This window comes from Notothenia rossii (genome assembly GCF_949606895.1).
Source record: "Notothenia rossii genome assembly, chromosome: 10".
Lineage (NCBI taxonomy): Eukaryota > Metazoa > Chordata > Actinopteri > Perciformes > Nototheniidae > Notothenia > Notothenia rossii.
This window is the reverse complement of record NC_136908.1, coordinates 51,982,012-52,001,466: the sequence shown is the minus strand read 5'-3', so window position 1 is coordinate 52,001,466 and position 19,455 is coordinate 51,982,012. Positions and strand designations below refer to the sequence as shown.

The 19,455-nt window shown below is 38.9% G+C and overlaps 1 protein-coding gene across 1 annotated transcript in view; it reads right to left on the bottom strand.

Moving 5' to 3' along the window:
* Nucleotides 1–19,455, bottom strand: part of rassf3 (Ras association domain family member 3) — a 58,579-nt gene that overhangs the window by 6,122 nt on the left and 33,002 nt on the right. The window contains exons 3-6 of the mRNA XM_079653993.1: nucleotides 4,689–4,796; nucleotides 2,626–2,799; nucleotides 2,029–2,116; nucleotides 226–338 (exon numbers count right to left, since the gene is read on the bottom strand). Coding sequence (XP_079510119.1) covers nucleotides 226–338; nucleotides 2,029–2,116; nucleotides 2,626–2,799; nucleotides 4,689–4,796 — 483 coding nt within the window. The remainder of the gene's footprint in view (nucleotides 1–225; nucleotides 339–2,028; nucleotides 2,117–2,625; nucleotides 2,800–4,688; nucleotides 4,797–19,455) is intronic.

Sequence of the window (19,455 nt, the reverse complement as noted above, 5' to 3'; positions counted from 1 at the left end):
ATTATATGATTTTATATAATCAATTTGTGGCATTATCGTTTTGTTTAACTTCAAATGTGTTTTTCTACCTATGTGCCTCCATACAAAGGAGTACAGAAGTAAGCCAAGAAAGAGAAGGAGGAAAAGGAGGGAGATGAAGTCAGAACAGATGAGGAGGAGGAGAATTGAGCTGTAGGAGACATACAGTAGTTTCGTATAAAGGTCAATGAATAGGTGTATTTTTACCATGACTTCTCCGGTCTGTTCCCTCAGAACGAAGCTGAGCGTGTCGGAGTCGGGTCCCGCCACCAGACGCAGAAACAACGGCTGCTCGCCATCCGCCAGCTTACACACGTACACTGAAACACACACACACACACACATTAATTAAGGCACTACAGTATGCGGTCCTGCAAGCCACATTCATGCGAGCACCAATGTGGTCACCGCAGATGCATTTTGTGTGTGTGTGCATATAAACATGCATGGCAGAGGATGAAAGGATGGGTGCGGCACATAAAATGGCGACCACAGTCATTTACAAAAACAAATCCATGTTGCCAGAAGAGGACAACAACACTTTACTTTAGGGCTGATAATGAAATTATTATTATTATTTTGCAATTATATAGGTCCATTTTCTTTTATTAAATCATCAATTTGGCAATTAACTTTTACATGTGTTAATGTAATGAGTTTTGATAAAGTTTTTCACTGTACAATATTGCTCTAAAAATAAGCTTTAAAAATTATGATGAACAATAAATCTCACGCATATTGACTCGTAAACAATAAATAAATCAATATATTGTTCATCAAATTTGAATCAAAAATCAATAATGTGTGGCCTATGTTACTAATGGGTTTATTTTGATTTTAACACTAACTTATTTTTACAAGACTTATTATTATTGATAACAAAACTTAATTTGATATTATTAATATTGACAGGTAATAACAAATTGCAAAGAAAACTTGTTCAACGTTTTGCAGAAATGATTGCGCCGTCTCCATAGAAGTGCAGCATTTAAATATTGCAAATCAAAAGGAGACCATCGCATGTGAAATGTGACAGGAGCCAAAGTGATAGGGTTCAAGGTCACTGATCTCAAAAGCTTTAAAAAAAAAAACAATGTCTCTTTTCTATTTTCTTTCAGACAGAAACTGGAGTATACCTTATCCTGACTCTGAAGGACCCTTCCTCACCAGCCTGGTTTTAATGAGTTGAATGAAAGCTTTTGTCTGGGAACCTTTAATACGACCATACGAGGTCTGCATACATCTGCTGTCAGTCGTCTGTCTAGACCCTGTCTTTTATTGGTCTCACTGTATGTCTCCAGTAATGAGGTGAAACAAACCAGAGCAACGCACAGATGCAAGCACAAATAAACTCTATCAATGTGACTTCAAACAAGATATTTACATATATAGCATTTATACAAGTGTAATAATTATAAGTAACTTTTTATAGTGCAAGGATCATAAAGCCCATCTTTCTCCTCTCTTGCTGATGCTAAGATTATATTTGAAACCCTGCAACAGCTGTTAATTCAAAGAGTTGGTGTGTGTTCCTGGTGTTGATAGTAGGGAGAGCCCTGCATGTCTCACACACACACACACACACACACACACACACACACACACACACACACACACACACACACACACACACACACACACACACACACACACACACACACACACACACACACACACACACACACACACACACACACACACACACACACACACACACACACACACACACACACACACACACACACACACACACACACACACACACACACACACACACACACACACACACACACACACACACACACACACACACACACACACACACACACACACACACACACACACACACACACACACACACACACACACACACACGATGTCAGCAGTCCCAAAGCATCTGTTACAGAGCTTGGAATGAGTGGTATGAAACACACCGTCTCCGGTCTCAATCCAGTCACTTTCACTCTCTCTCCCTCACTCACATACACACACACACAGCTCAAGCCTTACCCTGCTCCTCCCTGCGGTAGCGTTTGTATAAGGCGTATTTGGCTGGGTTGTCTTGGACTGTGAACTTGCTCAGCAGGGCGACGATCACCTGAACACACACAGGAAACAAAACGGTCAGAAACCAATAAACTAACGACACTGACGTGATGTGTATTTATTTATAAAAAGTTTCTTTCTTCTTTGCCCATTAAATGGTCTTAGTGTTTGAAAAGCAGTATCTCCTGTTCACCTCGGATATGCCTTTAGTTAGATTATTTAATTAGTAATTAACAGACACCTGTAGGCCATTCATTAAACTATCATTTTTGTGTCTGCAGGTTCATTTTCTCAGTTTTTCAAAGAAAGACTAAGAAAACTCAGTGAAAATGTAATAAAATCTCAACATCTGCCAAAATGCACTGAACCCTGACTTCAACCAGTATGTCATCAGATCCTAATTAAGTTGTGTTGACGTGTGTGTGTGTGTGTGTGTGTGTGTGTGTGTGTGTGTGTGTGTGTGTGTGTGTGTGTGTGTGTGTGTGTGTGTGTGTGTGTGTGTGTGTGTGTGTGTGTGTGTGTGTGTGTGTGTGTGTGTGTGTGTGTGTGTGTGTTAGCCACCTGTCTGACGGTGTTATTGGAGCTGATGTGGAGGGTGTTGGTGACTCCGCGGGGCAGATAGAAGGCCTCACCCACCAGCGCCCCCCCGGCTCCTCTCTGGCCCCCCCGCACCGTCACGGGCCTCCTTAGGTCCATCTGCACTTTGATGAAACCAGTATACACACTAGTGGGATTCTGGGTGAAAAAAAAGAGAGAGGTATGGTTAGAGCTGCAAACAGGGATGTATGGATTAGTCAATCAACAGAAAAATAATCACCAACTATTTTTATATTTTTAGGCAAAAATGCCAGGAAATGCAGTTTTAGGTATATCAAATGAGGAGAATTCAGATTAAAAACAGGAATTTAGATACAGTATGTAATGTGTATATATATATATATAAAAAGAATATTGATATTTGTTTTCCATTGGGGGGGGAATCATTGGACTCTTGTTACAGTTGCTCCACTGTAGGAAAGAATAAATAAGAAATAACAGATCATATCAAATTGAATAAAATCAGAGTTGACAAAAAACAACGACCGCCAAATTAGCAATATTAAGTGAACCAAAACCTTATAAATAAAGATAAATTAAGAATAAAGAAAGTTATTTATAGCAAGAATCTAGATGTACGTGCTGAACGATCTCTGCAGAAGAAACCAGTTCACCCAGTAAACCCAGACAGATGGCCCCAGATGGAGGAAGAGCATCGTAATCCTATTACCCCATCTATGTGTGTGTGTGTGTGTGTGTGTGTGTGTGTGTGTGTGTGTGTGTGTGTGTGTGTGTGTGTGTGTGTGTGTGTGTGTCAAACGAGATCAGTATGAACAGTCAACCTCGCTAGTCAACTACACAGGGTGAAAAAGAGAATCTTGCGCAATCAGAGACAAAGCGATAACGAGACAAAGACCTCAAATATGTCAAATAAGAACAAAAGCTTTGTGTAGGGACGACATATCGATAACACCATCAGTTCCTTTTTTCAGATACATATTTGTTCTATCTTGTATTTTTCATTTAAATATAACTTTTTATGTTAATATGAATAGTTTTGATGTTTAAATATGTAAATGAGGCATAATCTAATGCTAACTTCTGGTGATTTTAGGAGAAATCTAAAGATGTAAATAGACAAAGTTACTAATATAAACATCTAAATATGTCTTTTGGATGTTTTTCTTTGCACTAGTCTAAAGGAAGGCATGTGAGAGAATCAAAATAGCTCCAAACCTTACAATGATGGCAAGTGAACATTTGCTCTGATGTAACAACACTTGTGTTCCTGGCCTACTATAAAAACAAGCACATGTTGTTTTCCTGACTGGTAGCGATCCAACAACACAAAACCTGCGCTTCGCCTTGGGTGCGTTATTCTTTTCTGGATTCAACATGCTGCTAGAGCGCCCTGTGGCTTTGAATTCAGTTCCAGACACGTTGCACGCTGCCAAGGGAAACAGTGTGAGGAGAACAATGGCAGGAACAACCTCCGTGATGTGAACGCTGAGGAATGCTGCAGCTGGGACAGCAGCACACCTTCACATGGAAACCTGCAGACTCCCTTGTGTATCTACAAACACCAACAAACACTACATATAAAAAAAACATCTGCTGCAGTGTAGGTGTACATCGTGTTTCAGGACTTTCTCTGGGATACAGCGTTTACTGAATTGCAGATTAAAATGTTAGCAACACTTCTAAAGGCTGACTGAGACTTAAGATTAAACATTATGGTCATCTGGTGTCACATGTTGAGCGGGTTTATTAAAAGCTGCAGCTAATGTAAATTAGTACAGATTAGGATTGTCACTTTTGTTGCACCTTTATGTAAGTGTATTTAAGGGAGGCAGGAATTCCATTTAGACTCTTTGTAAAGACACTTTCCCTTATCTATAACACTATTATTGAGATGACTAACTCGCTCCATATTGACAAACGACAACGTCAAATGCCGTTGAATCTATGAATTTGTAATTAGAAGAAATAATATATGACATTTTTCTGCACAATGAGCACTTTTACTTTTGATTCAACTTGCTGATAATCCGTGTATGTGTGTGTGTGTGTGTGTGTGTGTCACTTACGAGTGTCATCTTGAGGTGGTCTTTGGTCAGAAAGTTGTACTGCTCGATCCTCTGTCTGATTTCCTCCCTGTTGAACTCCGTCCGCAGCTCTCGCTCCTTCTCCACATCCTGACAGAATAAAGGGGACATGACACGATGAGTTAGTCACAAGTCAACTTAGTTTATCAAAACAGTAAAGACAATAGCAGCAGTAGCACACGTGGACGAGTGCAGAGGCAGAGTTCATTCTCATCCGAATTAAGAGTCTCAGTAAGTTACACAAGTTATTAGGGCAGTCCCGAATACCATTTTTCGGGCTCCGGATATTCGGTAGTAATCGGCAGCAAATAATCGGCCCGCGCGGGGGGGCGTAGTAATTAGCAGTGAACCGCTTCAACACGTGTATTTTGGTGTATTCACGGCATTCATTTTGTTATTCTACAGTATTGTTGTTTTATAGTTATTAACCCAATTTGTGTTCTTTGAAATTGAAAAGGATATCGCATTGTGTGTGTTACTTTTGTTGCAGTTGTATATGTCTTAAGTGTAATTTGGCTTGGCTTCCTATTTATGGACATACTTTTATTTTTGAAAGAGAGGTAGCGCTGTTGACAGGAAGTTGTTGTTGCTATGAAAACAACGTGACGGAGATTAACGGAGAAAAGTAATATCTACATATAAAGACGGAGAAAGTAAATGATCACGTTTATGGTTAAGTGTTAGCACCCCCCGAAGAGGCACAAGCTCTTACGTTAATATTGGAGATTTCAATAAATTCAATTTGAAAAAAAAAAGGGGAAAAAACTAACAAAACGAATATCCGAACAACGAAATTGAAACCCGAATAGTACTCCAAAGAATGAATATTCGGATATTCAAATATTCGGGTACAGCCCTGCAAGTTATATTGTATCATCTTCTGCACAAACATTAGTTGGAAAACATTTTTTGGAATGTATTTCTTAAGTGTCACACTTTCTTACAACTCATAAAATGACAAAATATCCTCCTAAATCCATTATCTGTTGTTGGAGGAGCTGAATGCCAGCAGGGAAACCTGAGAACACCAGGCTGTTTTTCGATAAGAAGAGGAGCAACAAGATAAGACTTTACAGAAAGTATAACAATATATAATTAGTTTTTTTAAATGAGTTGACAAGTTGATAGAAAAGCAACACAAATACATGCTGTCTTTAGAGAATCTGATCATTTTACCTTTGGAAGGCGAACCATAACAGGACGCCGGCAGAAAGCAGAGTAAGCTGTTTTTAGTCCATGTGTGCTTTAGGGTCAATAGAGCATTTATCATGTGACCCAGCCCATTGCACCGTGTGTTTCTGAAAAGACAATCTAAATCTCTGACTTTAAGTGAGAAAAATCCCTCACTGCTGGAGGGTCAGCACATGACCAATCCACAATCTGTGTCCCATGCTGTGCTGCTGACTTCTAATTTTAGACAAAACACGAACATCTCCTGCAGGAAACTGAACAATGCAAGAAAGAAAAAATATGATTCAGTTTGACGGCCACATGGATTTCTAAGAGTGTGTACTGTAAACAAATCACAAGCTGATGTTTGTCAAATCACACAAGAGGCTTCACTGTAAGTGAGGCCTGAAGTCAGCCAGAGGGGGGAGGGGGTCAGAAACAGGCGTCAACTGATAGAGGAAGTTCTAGATAAAGAGGACACATGTGTACGGTGCAGACAAAAACATCTTTAAAGAGCAGGAATACGAGCAGTGACACCAGATCAACCACACAGTCCAACCCTCCTTTTACAACTAGCAAGGAACACATGCAAAACTATAATGCAGGTCACATGATGAAGCTGAGTGTTACATCATCAGCTGTAAAGAGCCTGTCCTCTCACGGCCCCTACACACGGCGGCGTGCGTTGTCGCTTGCCGGCGAGGGGGGGGGGGCTGAAACTCGACCAACAACCAATCACATGAATCTCCCGCCCCAGACACACAAGGGCGCGGTTTGATTGGCTAGAATTTGTACTGGCATATTCGATTGGCTAAAAGTAGAACATTGCTCTACTTTTGCAGCGAGCACCGCGAGAGAAGCTACGCTTTGCTCCCACAATGCAGTTCGGCGAATCGTGACGTCGCCCCATTCAAAGTGAATGGGCAGAAGCGTTGAAGCGACAACGCACGCCGCCGTGTGTAGGGGCCGTCACAGTCAAAATGTGTTCAGGCAGTTGGTGCATGCAGGAGCTTGGTTTCAGGAAAAAGTGACACGTCACACATCAAGCAGAAATATATATTTACAAAAAGAAATAATAGTCAAGTGGGCTTTTAACTGCTGATTAAATGTTTTTCTTAAATACTGGCAGGTTTCAGCATTTCCATTGGGAAGGGTTTGGGGCTTTTCTCCATCTCATCATTATAAATTAAAACTAGTTTTTGACAAAATAAAGAAACATTGTACTTTAACCTCTTTGGAAACCATTTTTCTTACACTTTATATACTTATTTAAATAAAGAAAATAAAAAAATAAATGATAATGAATAAAAGCCTACAAACTGTCCTATTAACTTTTGGTTATATGCAAACACATTTTTTTTTAAAAACATGTCAATGGTGAAAACGACATCCTCTCATAGCTTATTAAAGCCTCAAAACAACTGACTGACACAAAGACATCTTCTGTGTGCATGTGAACAGTGTGTGTGCCAATGCAGTCTTTTAATTCTCTAGTGTAGTGTGTGCTTACATGGGCATAGTGCAGCACTCCTCTACATCTATTAAAAACTACACACACACACACACACACACACACACACACACACACATATATATACACACACACACACACACACACACACACAAACACATAGTGCAGAATCCAGAGAGGCTTTGGAGGCACACACACCCTTATATGGAAAACACAGACTGCTCAAGGGAAAGACAAGGTGCCAATGCAGCGTGTGCAAAGTGCAAACACACAGTACTGCAGCTAAAGGGCTTCTAACGATGTAATGCCAGTCTGTGGGTCGGGTCAAGAGAATTACTAACAACATTTATCAAACTTTTGGATTTAAAGAAAAACCGGTGATCCCATAGAGCAGGTGAAGATGCAGACTGCAAATCTGTTGATGTGTGCTGTCAGAACTGGATGTTTATTTAGATTCAAAGAAAAATACAGTCTTTATATTCCCGTTTCTATTAAATGACATGAGAAGATTCTAATGGGATCGTAAGGCTGCATTCAGCGTCCTTAAATACGTAACAAGTTTGGAAAGTTGTCTAAAGAAGCGCACAACTTTATTTAGGTAGGCTAGTAGACGCTGATTGACATAAAACCACATTTCTGAAAATTTATAAATAACTGAAGTTATCTTGGGCTCTAGGACATTTGAATGGACATGTTTTACGACATCTTTATTGAAAATATACTTTTAAATCCGCCTTAGATGTGATGAATTATTACTGCAGAATGTATCATTAATAAATGGCTTTAATTCAACACCAAAAAGAGGTTAAAATATAGCAAGTAAGGTCAGTTTTAAATGACAGAATGTAGTCTCTTCTGATTTAGAATAAAATAACATATCATCTATTAAATGATGGAGGTAAACTAATGTGGAGCAGACACATTTATTAAGAACTCAAGAATGTAAGTCATTTAAAGCCTGTATTGTTGCATAAGGCTAATTCCTCTGTGCGCTGACCTCAGTGTGTGCATGGGCCAACCTGACTCATCCGGATTAAAGGACGAGGGTATTGGACCGCAACAAATCTGCTCGACCACATGCACACTGAGACACACCCAACACCCTGAACCTGAGGGCATCAGATTCCTTGGTTGATCTGGGAAAACCTTTTTTTAAAAAGGTGACGTCAAGTTTCTACTGAGGGGATTTCCCACATTCATGTTAATCACCTGCTGAGTCAAAGTTTATCATTGACAGGAAGTGACAAGGTGATTATCTGTCACCTTACCTAGCCCAGAGGCAGAGCGGGAAAGAAACACATAATTAAAGACGAATAAATAGAAACCTGATGTGAATGAATCCTTCCTCTCGTGTTAAAGTGTGTGCACAAGGTATGCAGCTAAACCTGAACATCTCCTTGATCAGTGGTTCCCAACCTGGGGGGGGGCGCCAAAGATCGCAGGGGGGGCGCCAGGCCTCAGATGATTTGAGGCCAAATATCATATTTAGACTTTTTTTTTACTTTTATATAATTGTAACGCAATACATGATTGTCACTAAAAGCCTTGTCTCTACATTACAATAACATATACAAAATAATTGATTAATTAATTAGAATAAAAATTCAAGTTAGTAGCTATTAAAGGTATAAAAAGACAGAAATGTATAATTCTTTCTTTAATAGAAATGTTTCTTCTGCCCGTAAAGTGTCCAAACCAGGATTGTCTGGATAAGCGCAATTTTAAAAACATAGTCATTTTCCATGCCGGTTTCAGTTGGATTATTTGTCACAGTTGCTCCGATCAGATCGGTCTCCTCCATTTTGTAGATTATTTACGACTTTTGAATCCACATAAACACATCGGCAAAATCCGGCTTACTTTGAGCATGTGTTTTAAACAGTTTAATCCCTTTGTGAATTGTTTCCACTTGCGCCGTCCTTTAATTTCTTCATACAGCGGGAATCCAAATGAATGAATCCTGAGTCCAATATCCATCAAAGTCACTCCAATAGTGCTCCTTAGTTACGCTTTGATCCTCCTTTAACAAAATACTTCACATTCATCCAGTTTGTGACAGTAGTTGCAGCATTTTTGAGACTTTGAAACTTTAATTACCGCTGTTGCGTATTGTATTTGGTAAAAGTATTGTGAAATAACAGGAATAAGTGCTAATTATAAATTGAGCAAAATCCTCCCACTTGACACGTCTCCTCAGAAACAAAGTTAGGAATGTAAACACTTTGACTCTCCCCATTATCTCAGAGCTTCTAATACTGACCCAGTGATTTTACTGGCTCACAAATATACTTTTAGCCCTCCGGAGTGTGCATACCAAGTGTGTCCAGTTCAGGGGAGAGAAGGTTACAAGGAACTGGGAGGCTAAGAGCAGCTTAATCCAAACAAACCAGAGGAGCAGAGCACAGCGGAGCTACAACACCATGAGGTCATGGTTTGATTTAACAGCACAGCGGACCCTCCCACTGAAGCTGGAAGATCAACACTGAGGAGGCGAGAAGGAAGACAGAGGGACAAGACAGGAGCTGGGCTTTTCATTTCTTAATAAACAAACCCACGTTACTGGTTCCTTTCCAGGTACATACGCTTTCTAAAGTGTTCTAACCCTGAATGCTGATGAGAAAGAAGTAGAGAATAACTTACTTTGGGAATAGTAATCGTCCAAAAACTTCTGTCTGTCAGAAGTTAATCCTGTTATGATTGAAGATATGTTTCTCCTAAAGTCCAATACTGACGGTTCTAATTTTTTTATTCAATATTTAAAAGAATAATAAGATTTCATGTCCCCATGCTGCACTTGCTGCATTAAGCAGATGTCCATTAAAACGCAGAACAGACGTTGCCTTTGCACCAGAGCTACCAGGAAACACTGGGGAGAAAAGTGACGAGACAAAAAAACAAAGCAAAAAGAAAACGGACCCGAAGAAAGACTTTTATAATGATCTCCCCGTGTCATTGCTTTTTCAAGAATAACCCAGGTGGGTAAAGTTCAGTCTGAATGTGTGTGAGACATACAATTGCTTTTTCTTTCTCCAAACTTTTCTCCACACACCTGCAGCATTCCTGCCTTTGTTAAACACTGTCACGCTGTTCTGCATCCACCGTCTGTAAATAGATGGCATCACCATGTGAATGTGTGTTTCTGTGTGCAGACAAAACACGCCTAGCTCAGCTAAATAGACCCGGCACAGAGGTCTGTGTGTTTGTGTGTTAGGGGTAGACTAAACACAGTGGTTAGGCTTTGCTAACTTTATCTTACCTACCGTACATTACAAAGAGAAAGAAAGACATTATATTTCTGTCTGTGTTTACATACTTCCTCTACCCGGGTTTCACAGGTTATGTTATACGTATTCTCTGCCAGTCTGAGTTAAAAAGTTATTTGTTGTCAATTATACAGAAAATACACATACTTAATTTCTTAAACAGGTCTTTATAGATTATTCAGAAACTTATTCTCTCAGTTAACTCAATTCATTTTCGGGAAATAGTGAAATATATTAACTGAATTAATGATCAACGAATTGTTTCAGGTACGATATACAATTATGAATTATTTAACACTGTATTTCCAATATACATGAAATAGCACATTATTACCTGATTTGCACTTCAGTTTGGCGTTTCATTATACTAAAATCCTCCGTTTTTAACAACTGAAAAATGTTAGTTTTCTAAGAACTTCCTTTCAACAATTTACTGACTTTTACTGTAAAATAACAAAAACTATTTTGGTTAGATTAAAGAGCCATAAACATACAATCCTTAAACCTAACTACTTAAACCATCTCTGTTTCTAATCCAGATTTTAATCCCTTTTCCTTGTTTTTCCACCACATCCCTTATTCCACTAAATCTGACTTGTGTCCAATCTCCTATCCTCCTCACCCCCCACCCCACCTCCCTCTCTATGCTACTTCCTGTTGAGTCCGCGGGGGGAAGTTGAGATCGGACACACCTTTCCTCCCAGCATTCCTGCACTAATGGGTACACACGCATGCAGAAGCAAACCGCCCCATAAATGTACAAGTGGAAGTGCTCACACCTTTCCTCCCGTATAACAGACAACCCTCAGCTAATGGACAGAAACACTCTTCTTCTTGAGAGGGCATTCCCGAGTTAATGGACGCTCATACATCAGAGCGGCCTTGTTAAAGCCTTTTATAGATCTTATGAGAGTGCCAACCACTATGTAAGCTATTCAGTAAACACAGCTTTCTCATCTCTTATTATAACCACCATTCATTTGCATCTGGGTAACCATTAGGCCGGGCCTCAAGTTTTCTAACAGATACCAGGGTTTTTGTATTCAAGCTTTGTATAATTCTTTAAAATGTTTTCAAAATGCAACCGCAGTAAGAACACTTAAAATAATATATATAGGTGTACACGTATTCATCAAGATGCCAAAAGTGTTATTGTCATTTGCAAAACAGCCACCTCTGGCAATGATGGAATAATCACAGGCTCCTCCTACAATACAACATACTCAACTTAAGACATCAAATACATCAAAAATACTGCAATATAGTTAAAGTTACATAATGATTCAAGTAAATAGCAGGAATAATATGATTCCCGGGTTGCTTGAGAAAGTCCCTCAAGGAATCAAAACAAGAGTGTTCAACCATGGTATCCATTATTCATTGGGGGACTTCATTATGTATTATCTGAATGTGCTTGTCTAAAATGTTGTGGAATGGAAGTGGTAGCATCAAATCGAAACACTCAAGTTGAACTGCCTCTATATGTTACTTAATTACCGTACCTCTACTATTGTTTCTTTCGAAGAACAGAAAAAGAGGTAAATGATGCAATTGCCTTTACAAACAGGGAAGTGAAACCTGCAGACTAAACTAGCTGACCCGCAGAGGGACATGAAGACAGGCTCCACACAACGATGTGAACCCATTACATCACCCTGAGGTACTTTCTGTATGTTTCTCAGTGAGTACAACATGGAGACATGCACGGCGGAGTACAGGACAAACAGTGATGGTTCAATGATCTGCAAAGTGACCACAAGGAGGCTGGGTGGTCCTCCTCCATGAACTTTAGCAACAGTAACAAAAAGGAGGTAAAAGGAGAACTACTGGATGTGAGGAGGAAGGAGAAGAGAAGGAAGATGAAGAAATATGTTACGTAGAAAAGACAAGAGAAGGCAAATATCCAGAAATCTTGAGATGTTTTTCAAGCTTTGGTATTATTAAAACATGTTTAGACTTTAGCTGACTCCTTTTAAACTCTAGCTACAAGTCAAGCAGATATTTTGGTTGCTTTGGAGATATAACATTACAAATAAATCAAATTATGTTCATGGTAAACTCACAATGAAGCCTGTAATACTGTTATCTCACACACACACACACACACACACACACACACACACACACACACACACACACACACACACACACACACACACACACACACACACACACACACACACACACACACACACACACACACACACACACACACACACACACACACACACACACACACACACACACACACACACACACACACACACACACACACACACACACACACACACACACACACACACACACACACACACACACACACACACACACACACACACACACACACACACACACACACACACACACGAATTGAGCAACAGGCCCAGCCGGTGTGTGTGTGTGTGTGTAAGCAATAAGCATGTGTGGGTTGAGATTATGAAACTTCATGACTCTGACCTTGGAGGAAGAACAGAGGTGTGTGTGTGTGTGTGTGTGTGTGTGTGTGTGTGTGTGTGTGTGTGTGTGTGTGTGTGTTCCCCTGGTGAGTTTTATTGCTGAAAGCACAACACCAGCACGTACAGGTCATACATTTAGGGCTTTAACTTGTGTTTATTAGATCTTAACTTTGTTCAGATCCATATTTCAGTATTAAGAATCTAAAGTGCCAAAATACAGACACATGTTCTTACAGAAGCTTGGTTTTTCTGAGAAACAGTGCAAAACAATAACATGGAAAATCGTCACATTTAAGAGGCTGAACCCAACAAAGATTTGGACTTAAACTAAGATGAATGACTTAAAGGAGTTATGCAACATGCAAGACAAAAAACAACAGCTCTAAAATCAAACAAATTGGCATTTGTTTCCGAGCTATCAATTGTAAAAATGCATTTATGAACCGACCTAATGAAGAGCAGAACAGTACGGCCAGGTGGACACGTTCACATTCATGTACACACACACACGTCTGTGGAGATGGCTCAATGCTTTAATGACTAAGATGAATGTTGTGTTACAAAACTGCCCCACTACAGGCACTCCTAAAGCCATTTTCCAAAGTCTTACAACAGCAACTTTCATCCATAAAAACAGCCTTGTTAGAAGTTGTTTAATGACACGGTTCAACTCCTGAGAAGCCACAAAAAGACAAATGATCCTTTAAAGAAATGTAGCCAAAGAAAGCAAACAAACAAAACACCACTAGTGAATGATAATGGAAGTGAGGTGTACTCCCATCTACAGACTCCATGAGTCAGATATGAAGCAACAGAAAAACAAGGCACTCACCATCAGTCATATCTGACAACTTTATGACTAAATGACCCTCAGTCCTTCCCCAGTGACGTGAGATTCAACACAGGAAACAAACATAATTACATGTTTTAGAACACTTGTCAACTAGAATATAATATAACATTACAATTAACAACATTTCCAATCGTCCCAAATATCACAATTTAGAAATCATACAATCTTTATTTCAATAATTAACGCAAGATGTTTCCGAGTATTCATAGCTTGTGTGAAAGGTAGAAATAAGTCTTAAATTACATAAGGTAGTATCAGGGTACTAGAGGTTGTTTCTGTGATACAGTGGACACAATGAGGATGTCAAAAGGAGGTGTGTCTGTATGTGGCCTGATAAAGGAAACAATACGTGTGTGTGTGTGTGTGTGTGTGTGTGTGTGTGTGTGTGTGTGTGTGTGTGTGTGTGTGTGTGTGTGTGTGTGTGTGTGTGTGTGTGTGTGTGTGTGTGTGATGATGATGACTATAATTTTCTCTTTAGTCACCTCTACAACAGTGGAAAACCCCTTCAAAGAGAGCCTAAACACACAGAAAAGCACAGCACATATTCCCACGTCAAGGTAGCCAAAACACAGACTGAGGGATATCCATCAACCGTGAGCAAAATCCTCATGTTCAAAACCGCCGCATACGTACATAATGAGCATCTAGCACCATGCAGAACCCACAAACCACAAGGTGTTCATTTGGAGAGTGGTAAAAAGAGATTTTTAGATCCTTTACTTAAAGTACTAAAAAGGACATAATAGTGCAACATTTCTTATTGCAGGAATAAGGAAAATATAGAAAACAGAAGAAATAATGATATATATATAATTTGCAATAAAGTGAATACTGTATACTTTAAAAATATATAAATGTGGAATATAGAAAATACAACACTTGTATAGAACCCTGTTACAAGTTAAAGTCCTACATGTATTTATTACTTAAGTAAAATCATGCAAGTATAATGATGAAAATGTAATTTAAGTAATAATACTTGAAAAGTTCTCACATTTGAGAAGTGGGAGACTTTGAAAATGTGTTTATATGAACCGATTGAAATATTTCTGTTATTTAAATTATTATTTGGTTAGTCATTTCATCTTTACTCGCCCGATGTCTTTTTGTAATTTTTTATCAAACCAATCCTATTTACAAATCCCAATGTTAATAGTAACTAGTACTTGAGTAAATGTACTTATTAACATCGTGCATTTGAGCGTAATTCAGCATTTGGAATTTAACATGAGACATCTAATGACATGCAGGCTGATGGGTATTTTGCACACGAGTCAGTGTGTACTCCGTCATTATGTGTGAGCCTATGCATGTTGTGATGAGTGGCATGTGAGGAATGCTATTTACAGCAATACAGCAACTGTCTTTGAACACATATTATTATTTATATATAAAACTTGACTTAGGCCAAGGCATCAGAAAGTAAAGGCATAGTGTTGCCCTGACTTACTGACACTACTGAACTTATTCAACAGTGAGCCTGAATCTTTTGTCTTAAAACAACCACGGTCAGGTCAATGTCTTGTTTTTCTAATTTCTACTAAATATATTTTATATTATCGTTACATTTCTTGTCTATCATTTTTTTACATTGCATTTTTGTTTGTTCTTTTAAAAAAATCTCACTTTATTGCATTATACCAAAACGTTGTTTGATTCACAAAACTGGCAAAACTCACTAAAACAAACTCTAAATTGTAATATTTAATTGTGTTGGTTTTCATTCATGTCGCCGTTTTATTTATTTTTTCTCAAAAAAAGATTCATTCATTAGGAAAATGACATCTCAAAATTCCTGAATAATCGATTGAGTGGCGAGTTTTTCCAATAATAAAACAAAAAAGCGTCTTCAGGACATCTCACAGCTGAAAATTAACTTCACATTCATCCCTGGTGAATAGTGTAAGAAAAAAATGTAACTCATTGAAATGTCCTTTTTTATATGCCGACAAATGCACTAATTCAACCATGTGCAATCAGACGATGTGTTAACACTCAATTCACAGTTTAATACTATGAAGAATTGAAAAAGAAACATTCCTCACACCTTAACCTTTAGTATTTCCAAACACAGCTCCCTCTCACCACAACATTAACTCACACCAAAAAGGTCCGCTCCTGAATAAAAAAAAACTCAAATCCTCTGAGGAGGTGGTCTTCAACGCATCAACACACACTTCCAGTGAACCAGCCCTGTCATTAATCATCATTCAGACTCTCACTTTCTGCTTTGAGGTGGTTTTGGTGCTGTGTTTGATGTGCAGAGCGTGCTGTGGTCTGGTGATAATGGTCTGACTGGAAACCAAACTGCTGCCAGATGAGCTTTAAATGAAGGCGGGAGGTCACTTTCAGAGCATGGTGGCAACATTAGAGACCAAAAACTAGGAGTGCACCGAATGGGAAATTCTTGGCCGAAACCGATACCGAAAATAGGAAACAGTTGGCCGAAAACCGAATGCCGAAAGGCCGAAAATGATTAATAGAAATATATATAATGTATACATTTTTTACCAATGTTGTTCAGCTTCCTGATTATGGAAAAATAAATGATTATGGCAAAACTTAACTTAACTAACAATCCCTATTATGGGTCCATAAAACATTTATTCAGCACTTTTGAATGCATACAGTACATTAATTCCAAGTCAAGTGCATTTTCTTTTCTCTGTAGGATAACTACAACAAAGTGCATTCAGAACAAAGCCAAGGTGCTTTAAAACTGCATAAACATCTAGGCCAGTAGGTCTACAACAAAATAGTGTAAATAAAGACTGTAACAGCCAGGCCTTCAACAACAACAAATGCACCTATAAGTGCATGCATACAAATGTGCAAACTGGATAAATCCACATGAATGTAACTATTTACAAATTCAATTACAATTCAATTTCAAGAATCTGTAAATAAGGCTGTCTGTCCTCATAAGCAAAGTAGTAAACATTGTATAAAGATACATAAAGTGAAAACTGGATACAAAATCCACAATCAATTACAAATTAAATTACAATTTCAAGAATCTGCAAATAAGGTGGTCTGTCCTCATGAGCAATGTAAACAACATTGTATCATTTCGATACCGAAAGTACAATATATTGAACACTGTGCTGCTGTCATTTCCCCCTAATGATAACCTGAGATGGTGAATTATAACTCACAATGAAAATTGTTCAGGAAAGTGGGTATAGAGTAGACATGTAGAACTAGATAAGCTTATGATAAGCCAGCCTTGTCTACTTATTAAGGAAAAGTGGGAGGTTCTTTTTAATGAACAGTAGCTTCTCTGCTTTATCAGACATAAGTCTGTTCCTCTTCTCATCAAGCACATGAGAGGCAGCGCTGAACAGTCTCTCGCTGTCAGTGCTTGTGATTTGATCTTACTCCGCATATTTGTCCGGGTGTTTTGATTTCAAGTGGTGGAGTAATCCCGAAGTGGTGAAAGTCTTTGCAGTTGCACCCCCTCGAGAAATGTCAGCTGAACACGTGTTACAAATCGCAATCCGCGCCTCTTTCTCTGATATTTTTAAATATCTCCAAGCGGCAGACATGTTGGCTATGAGCCAGCCGCGAGCATGGTCGCGCGCCGTGCTTGTCGCCGCGTTTTGATTACGTCATCACAACAACACGTTAGCTTACCAACGTAACCCTGTTCTCTGACATTCTGTGATATTTTTTCGGTGCTAGAACCCTTTCGGCCGAAAGCCGATGCATTCGATGCATCCCTACCAAAAACACATGCTTCATTACGAATTATATAAACAACTCTCACTTTTCTACAAAACGATGTGAAGAAAAACCAAATATGCCAATAATTTTGACTAGGGCTGCACTTTTTGGAAAACGAATGGCAATATTTTTGACTGATGTTGCAATTGCGATATGATTCAATTTCACCATATTAGACAGCTTGATTCTTTTGACATTGTTATTGAGAAGAATGTTTTGTACACTGCAAACAAGACATTTAAAGACATCACCCGGGACTTTTCTGAACTTGGATGGACTATTTTATAGACCAAACGATTAGTGTATTAATCTAGAAGATAATCGGTTAAATGATTTGATAATTATAAAAAGTGAAGCAGCCAAAGCAAACAGATACAAATCTTGGATTTTGCTAATATATCTGATATTCTGTAACCAGTGGTACCAACATACAGTATTTCTGTAATAAAAGGTTGTGAAAAAACTCAATAAAAAAAAGGACGAAAAAAGGACGAAAAAGGGAGCAAAGATTCAAAAAGCACTATGAATTTATGCACTAGCTTTGGAATAGTAGTAATAAAGTGCTTCAGTGCCCTAACCGGGAAAGTCACGCCCCACACCTGGTGCCCTTTGACCTCCTAAAAAGGATGCTACAGGAGGTCAGTTTCTCCACAGAGGTACAATGAAGAGGGGAAGAAGGGGGAAGGGAAGGGGGGAGGGTACAGAAACCCCTTCACCACCTGTTGAGGGATTTTGGCCGAGAGCCGTACAGTAGAGAGTATGTTTTAAAGCAGCTGCTGCATGACTCATCATCTCTGTCCACACGCTTCATTAGCTGCTGGAAGGGTTGGATAAATAGACAATTACTATAGTGCTGAAAGCTAACGCACTGTCATGGTGGATACATCTTGGTGGAAATGTGTGTTAAAGGGTGTTTTTAAAACTAAAACTAGAGATGGAGAAGTTAAATGTGAATGAATTCTACGTTAAAATCCTATTCATGCCATTTGATGATATTTTAGAAGCCTAAACTCTTCCAGATTTCCCTCTCTCAGACACAAACAGCCCACAGTCTCCATGACGCAGGTGCCTCTCAAAGGCCGATTTATCTTATTATACAACACAGACCATTGCTTTTAGAGGAGGTCTGTGTGCGTGTGCGTGTGCGTGTGCGTGTGTGTTTCCATGCATAAAAGCACTCCGGATCTGTTTGAAGAGATAGCGAGGGCTGCGCAGTTAAGAACAATCCACTTATGTTTCTTTTGGAAGCGGAGCGGTAAAGAGGGCAAAGGCAAAACGAGTCTCATAAAAAAACGTTATGTAACCTGCAGACGTCAACTGAGAACGAGTCAAAACATCACACTGCAAAAAGGTATCCAACACACATATGGTTGAAGATCAACTGATATCATACGTTCAAAGTCAACTTTAGTTTGACATTTGATGTTAATCCTTTACTTTTGAGGTGAAGCGGTCATATAAATCCCCAGTAAAGTTATCACAATGCAGTAATATATGCAGGAGGCCCTTGTTAATGTTATTTCTCTGTGTTTGTAAAAGCAATTACGCCATCAAACTTTAAATGAAAGTGTTTCTAGTTGAGGAAGTTTGTATTGTAGCCAATAACAATAGAAACACAACAACTTAATTGTTTTAGGAGAACAATTCTTACTTACTATTCCCGTCAGAATATAAAAATAATCCTGAAGCAGATATATGTATGCCTTCATACAAATCATTGCACATTAATTCTAATTTACATGACACAGTTTAACTTCTAGGAGCTACACATTGACTAACATTCCATTAGGAGACATATTTCTATCTATCTTGC